At 53.8% G+C, this 7,344-nt stretch overlaps 1 gene segment (V, D, J or C); it reads left to right on the top strand.

Moving 5' to 3' along the window:
• The first annotated feature begins 5,589 nt into the window (after positions 1 to 5,589).
• Positions 5,590 to 6,387, top strand: LOC123347517. The segment is given in 3 exon segments: positions 5,590 to 5,635; positions 5,729 to 6,027; positions 6,244 to 6,387. Coding segments are annotated over 3 exon segments (489 nt in total).
• Positions 6,388 to 7,344: the final 957 nt, after the last annotated feature.

The following is a 7,344-nucleotide window of genomic DNA, read 5'->3' as shown; positions in this document are numbered from 1 at the left end:
AAAAAAGGGAAGAAGGAAGATCCAGGGAACTACAGGCCAGTCAGTCTCACCTCAGTCCCTGGAAAAATCATGGAACAGGTCCTCAAGGAATCAATTCTGAACCACTTAAAGGAGGGGAAAGTGATCAGGAACAGTCAGCATGGATTCACCAAGGGCAAGTCATGCCTGACTAACCTAATTGCCTTCTATGATGAGATAACCAGCTCTGTGGATGAGGGGAAAGCAGTGGATGTGCTATTTCTGGACTTTAGCAAAGCCTTTGATACAGTCTCCCACAGTATTCTTGCCAGCAAGTTGAAGAAGTATGGGCTGGATGAATGGACGGTAAGGTTGATAGAAAACTGGCTAGATGGTCGGGCTCAACGGGTAGTGATCAATGGTTCCATGTCTAGTTGGCAGCCAGTATCAAGTGGAGCGCCCCAAGGATCGGTGCTGGGGCCGGTTTCGTTCAATATCTTCATTAATGATCTGGAGGATGGTGTGGACTGCACCCTTAACAAGTTTTGCAGATGACACTAAACTGGGAGGAGTGGTTGATATGCTGGAGGGTAGGGATAGGATACAGAGGGACCTAGACAAATTAGAGGATTGGGCCAAAAGAAATATGATGAGGTTCAACAAGGACAAGTGCAGAGTCCTGCACTTAGGACGGAAGAATCCCATGCACTGCTACAGACTAGGGACCGAATGGCTGGGCAGCAGTTCTGCAGAAAAGGACCTAGGGGTTACGGTGGACGAAAAGCTGAATATGAGTCAACAGTGTGCCCTTGTTGCCAAGAAGGCTAATGGTGTTTTGGGTTGTATAAGTAGGGGCATTTCCAGCAGATCGAGGGATGTGATCATTCCCCACTATTCAGCACTGGTGAGGCCTCATTTGGAGTACTGTGTCCAGTTTTGGGCCCCACACTACAAGAAGGACGTGGATAACTTGGAAAGAGTCCAGCGGAGGGCAACAAAAATGATTAGGGGGCTGGAGCATATGACCAATGAGGAGAGGCTGAGGGAACTGGGATTGTTTAGTCTGCAGAAGAGAAGAATGAGGGGGGATTTGATAGCTGCTTTCAACTACCTGAAAGGGGGTTCCAAAGAGGATGGACCTAGACTGTTCTCAGTGGTAGAAGATGACAGAACAAGGAGTAATGGTCTCAAGTTGCAGAGGGGGAGGTTTAGGTTGGACATTAGGAAAAACTTTTTCACTAGTAGGGTGGTGAAGCACTGGAATGGGTTACCTAGGGAAGTGGTGGAATCTCCTTCCTTAGAGGTTTTTAAGGTCAGGCTGGGATGATTTAGTTGGGTTTGGTCCTGCTTTGAGCAGGGGGTTGGACTAGATGACCTCCTGAGATCCCTTCCAACCCTGAGATTCTATGATTCTATGACCCTGCTCCCCAGTTGGAGCACCAGAGAGGGGCAAGCCCCAGGCCCTGCTCCCCAGCGGGAGCTAATGGGCCAGATTAAAACAGTTGGTGGCTGCAGGGCCGGATTTACTTTTTGTGGGCCCAGTGCCAAGCATATTTGTGGGGCCCCATTACGGAAATAGGGCATGTGACGGGGGGGGGGGCCGCAGAGCGAGGGGCCGGTTGGGGGCAATGAGGCACAGGGCAGTGGGAGTGGCCCCACTCAGCCCAGCACAAGGGCACTGTTTACAAACCCCAGACTGCTAGATGCACACTGGCCCACCCAACCCTGAGCTGCCAGCATGCCCCTTCCACACTGCCTCCGGGCCCAGTGCCCGGCCCTTATGCCAGTGCCCCCTCACCCAGAGACTCTCCCCCACAGATCCCTATGCCCAGCACCCCCTGCCTCGAGACCTCTCCCCCTGACATCCCACCACAACTACACAGCACCCTGCACAACATACCCCTGCCCAGCTCCCCCCACCCACAGATCCCCTACTGTCCAGCACCCCCTTCACAGTCCCACCATCACAGCTGTGCAGCACCCCATATTCCTGAGGGAATTCTGCATCAATTTCTGTGCATAATATTTTAAAATTCTGCAGTTTTATTTTTTTTACCATAAATAAATGTGGAAGCTTCACCATGGCAGTGGGGAGCTCAGGCCACTGAGGTGGGAGATCCCTGCAGCCTCCCCCACCCCCTGGGACGGGGACTTGGCAGTGAGGCTGAACCTGACCCTGACCCAGCACAAGGGCCAGGCCTGCCCCAGAAACACCCTGGGGCCCTGCCCCTTTTGTGCCAGGCAGCAGATATGGGCAGGGAGGCTCAGCCCAGCAGCAGGGTCCCAGCACAGAGGGACTTAGTGTGGGGGTATCTAGATGGGGATAAGATGGTTCTGGGGGGGGGTAAGAGGGTTCTGTGGGGGGCAGTCTGGGTGCAGGCAGCTCAGTGGGGGATCTGGATGCACAGGGAGGTGCCAGGTGCAGGGGCAATGGGAGTCTGCAGGGGGACCAAGTGAAAGTGGGTGGAGCTCACAGGGGGAGGGATCTGAGGGCAGGGGAGGTGGGGTTGTTGTACTTAAAGTGCTGCCCAGGATCTTTTCAGGGGGAATAAGGCAAACGTCACATTCATTGGTCATACATGTATCAATCAACAGTGATTCCTATGCATATGATCTATATTACACTCATGCATCACATACACACACACAAACACTCTGTCTTGTTGTTGTTATCAACTAGTTGCTTCCCTTAACTTCACTAGCCAGGTGAGTTAGATGGGGGGTGGGTGGAGCCAGGCTTCTCCCAATCTGGATCAATGCTCCCATGATGACAAGACCCAGGGTCCTCTGCAAGACACCTCACATTTATAGCAGCTTCCTTGTCATGCAAATCTGCACCAGATTCAAAATTTGTGTCCGTTGGTCCTTTGTGCTGCTTCCTTCTGGGTGTTGTCCCAATACCGTTCAAAGAGGTGATTCCAAAAGAAGCTGCTTGTTTCTCAACAACCGCCCCCCCCCCCTCCAAGGCGATCAATATGTCTGCTCGTCGTTAGTGAGCCCCCTTGACAAGTTTGACTGTCCCTGGGGCTGGCTTCCATCCCCTCTCCAACCAGCTGTCTGGAGGTGCCGCCTTCCTCCCCTTGCTCATTCACACCTCCTTCATTCAACACGGCAATTGATTAAGGGAGTGTGGGGAGGGGGAATCTTATTCTACTCCCAGCAAAAAGTCATTTTTCTTCTACTTTAGCTATCCTGGGGGCTATAACGTTACACCAGGGCTTAGCACAAAGTTTTCTCAGATACAAAGTTCCTATATCAAGGGACTTGATACAAAGTTCTATGAAAATAGCTTAATACCCGGTTATACAAAGAGGCATGATACAAAGTCATGTGAAAGTTATGTGAAGATGCTTAATACAGAGATTTATCTACAGGGTTCATTTGGGTGGGGGTCTAGGTGTAGGTGGTTGGGGGTCAGTGGGGAGGGTGTCCGGGGGGGCTCATTGGGGTGGTAAAGATGCAGGGGAGGTGGGGCTTGTCAGGGTGAGGGTTTGATGGGCCTGCTTAACAGGGGAGCCCCAGCTGCTGCCAAGGGGATCCACATGCTGGACCCCCCTTTCCCCTATCCCAGGGATCAGTAACCTTCGGCACATGGCCCATCAGGGTAAGGCCCCTGGAGGGCCAGGCTGGTTTGTTTACTTGCCGTGTCCACAGGTCCGGCCGATTGCGGCTCCCACTGGCTGTGGTTTGCTGCTCCAGGCCAATGGGGGCTGCGAGAAGCTGCAGCCAGCACATCCCTTGTCCTGCAGCCCCATTGGCCTGGAGCCACAATCTGCCGAACCTGTGGATGTGGCAAGTAAACAAACTAGCCCGGCCCAGCAGGGGGCTCACCCTGGCGGTCTGTGTGCCGAAGGTTGCCGATCCCTGCTCTATCCCCTTCTCTTCCCCATCCCATGCCCCTTCTCCACCACTCCATCTCCTCCCCATCCCACCCCCTTCCTTCCCGCTGCCTCTGCCCCCCTGCCCCACCACGGGCACTCACTGTTGTACAAGACGAAGGGTGGCTCCCGGCACACAGAAGGGAGCTCAACCAGCACTAGGACCCAGAAGCGGGTGTCCAGCTGCAAAGTCCCGGGAGCTAGGCAGCACCTTCTTTTTCAGCCTGAGCCTGCAGCTCTGCAGTCAGAGTAGGTCTGCTCGATCCACCCCCCTCCCCAAGGCCCCGCCCCGCCTCTTCTCCGCCTCCTCTCCCCAGGTGAGCGTGCTGCGGCTGTGCTCCCCCCTCGCCCGCCCGCAAACAAACAGCTGATCGACAGCCGGCAGGGGGAAGGCGGGAACGCAGCAAGCTGTGAGAGGAGGCAGCGGAGGGGGAGCTTGGCTGCCCTACTGCAGCAGGAGCCTCAGTGCCAGGAGCACCAAGCTTCTGCCCCCCGCAGGAGAGTGGGGGCGCGCAGAAGAGTGGGCCTGGTCCGGGTCCCCCTGGAGTGTGGGCCCGGCTCCATGACGCCAGTGGCTCCATGGTAAATCTGCTATTGGGTGGCTGGATCTGGCCCACGGGCTGTAGTTTGCCCACCCCTGTCCTAGCGCCTGTTCTGTTCACTCCCTCTGGGGCACCTGGCACTGGCCACTGTCAGGAGACAGGACACTGGGCTGGATGGACCTTTGGTCTGACCCAGTCTGGCCCTTCTTATGTTCCCAATTACAGTCTGGGCTCCCATAGTCCTCGGCACGGTACAAACACAGACCATAAAACCTCTCTCAGTCCCACCGAGTTTACAACCGAGTGTAAATGGGAAGTGGCCTGTGACTGGGAACAGGAATAGAAACACGAATATAAATATCAGCCGCGCAGAATCATCTTCCTTCACTGTAGCCTGAATCTTCCCTCGACACTGCCCTAAAGAAACATTCCCAGACACGCCGCTCTCGGCCCATTAATACCAGAGAGGGTCCACGGCGAAACCTTAATTCTGCCCTCAGACTCCCCGCTTCGCCCCCCGACCCCCCCCGCATCTTCCACCTGCACCCGCAGGCGGGCCCCAGACCCGGCCCAAAGCACGAGCCAGGCTTGCTCCGATCACGTTCCTAGTGTCACGGATCATTTCAATGGAGCCGGTCACTGCCGGGAAGGGAAAGGGGCTTCCGTCCCCAATCCCCCCCCCGCGCCATGGGGAATCTTCCCTCTCCAGCGCGTGGCCCAGCCCAATGGATCCCTGGGACACGACCCCTCGCCAAACTCTGACCCCCCCCCCACCGCACGGTGCATGGCCCTTGTGCTCCTGGAACGGGGCTCCAGAGCTGAGTCACCCCCAGCCCCAATAACACCTCACAATAGCCAGGACCTCAGTTCCCAGGTGAGGAAATACAGTCACTGCGGGGAGCTGGTCATTCCTCCCAGGGGTCCGAAAGTGTCAGCAGGACCCCAGCGCCCTGTGCCCGGCGCTGCAGAGACACACAGGACGGGACAGTCTGACGCCTGCACCCGGAGCCCCAGGGTGAATCAGTCAGATCACTGGCAGCAGGAGTGTGTGTCTCTTATAAAGCGGGGACATGCAAATAAGAGAGACAGTTTCCTGTTTAAATCTGTGCCTCTCTCTGCCCAGGCTGCACCCGGAGACACAATCCGCAGCCCCTGGGTCTGTGCAGTGACCAGCCAGTCCCTGAGAACTTTCCTCTCCAGCACTCGGGAAAATGGGATTTTTGCTCCTTGTAATTTTCGCTGTAGCCGCTTTGGAAGGTATTTTCCTCCTCTGAATAACTGGCAGAATTAGAAGAATATTGTGTTACCGCTGTTTTTATACCGATATTAATGGCCTGTCTTTATTCTCAGGTGTCCGGTCCCAGGTGCAGCTGGTGGAGTCCGGAGGGGATGTGAAAAAGCCCGGAGACTCTCTCCGCCTCTCCTGCAAAGCCTCCGGGTTCGACTTCAGCAGCTATTACATGAGCTGGGTCCGACAGGCTCCTGGCAAAGGACTAGAATGGGTCGCTTATCTCAACAGCGCTGGGGGTGATATACAATACCTTGATTCAGTGAAAGGCCGATTCACCATCTCCCGGGATAATCCCAAGAGTGAGCTGTATCTGCAAATGACCGGCCTGAAGCCCGAGGACACCGCCCGCTATTACTGTGCGAGACACACAGTGACACGAAACCGGTTTGTGATCCTGCAAAAACCCAGGCTGCGGAATCGCCCTTCTCCCGGCAGCCGCGCGGGGGCAGCAGTGACACACACACCGCTCCGGGCTGGGACATGAGACCTGGCACCCGGGTGAATGTAACACAAACCTCCCGGCAGCTTTAACCCTTTCGTTCCCGGGCAACGTGTCTCCCCTTCCTGCCCACAGCCCCGCTGGGCCTGCGGTGCAGAGATCCCTCGCTCCATCTGTGAACCCCAATCCGGAGTGAGTCCTGTTCTGTGTCGCTCTCCCCTCGCTGACCCGGAACGTTGGCTCTCCCGGTTTGATATGCTCATTACTTCATTCACATGATCAGGCAGAAGGCCACTTCTTTCTGAACACAAATTTCTATTCAGTAATGAAAAAGAACCCTCAGCTGTAGCTGTTGTGACTGGGAGTAGGAAGAGATGATTTCCTACTTCTTTCATCCCAGAAAATATGGCATAAAGATCCGCTCAAGCCACTAGTGATGATAAAAAAGAAGTTGAAGTCAAATCTTCATTCATTCGTCCTAAGATCTTCCCACTCTATGTTCAAATTCTCTAGTCTATCCTGAGCACATGGCAGCCTCATTGCTGGTAGTGCCTCAGCTGGAGTAATTTTAAGACAACAGCCAAGGATCGCTCCTGAGAAAGCCAGCGGGTTTTCCCAGGTTGGACTGATTTGAACTTCAGTCCCAGTGTATTTTCTATATTTTCTAAAATATTCAGTCTTTTTGGACTCTTGCTGAAAAAAGAATATAATGAAGACAATAAATTTATAGCTTTTTAAAATGTCTTTTGAAGAGTCTTCAGCTTGTACTAGTGCTACTTAGAGTAGATGGCTTCTGCGGTGTGTATAGGAGAGATTAGGGTTACACTTTTCTCTGAGCAAAGCTTGTCCTCCACCATGTCGTCCAGAAAAGTTTGCAGCTCCATCAAATGCGCAAGCAGCCATGTGTTTGGGGTCCAATTGACAAGCATTTAACTCTTCTAAGATGTGGGTTGCCACAGATGCAGCTGATGAGTCTTCTATAACTTGAACATCTAGAAATGCATCTACTGGTCTACCCCTGACATCAAGTTAATGTACACAATAACTTAATACTTGATGCCCATTTGCATCGGTGCATTCATCAGCCATGTGTGCAATTTTTTTGAATGTGTTGAGAGAGTTCTTCACTTTTTCAACTGATGAATCTTTCACTGTTGAAACCACATGCTTCTAGCCCAGGGTGGGCAAACGTTTTGGCTGAGGGCCACATTGGGGTTGCGAAACAGTATGGAGGGC

This window comes from Mauremys mutica, chromosome 13 (genome assembly GCF_020497125.1).
Source record: "Mauremys mutica isolate MM-2020 ecotype Southern chromosome 13, ASM2049712v1, whole genome shotgun sequence".
Classification (NCBI taxonomy): domain Eukaryota; kingdom Metazoa; phylum Chordata; order Testudines; family Geoemydidae; genus Mauremys; species Mauremys mutica.
The sequence above is the reverse complement of the archived record's forward strand: the minus strand, read 5'-3'. Positions and strand labels throughout refer to the sequence as shown.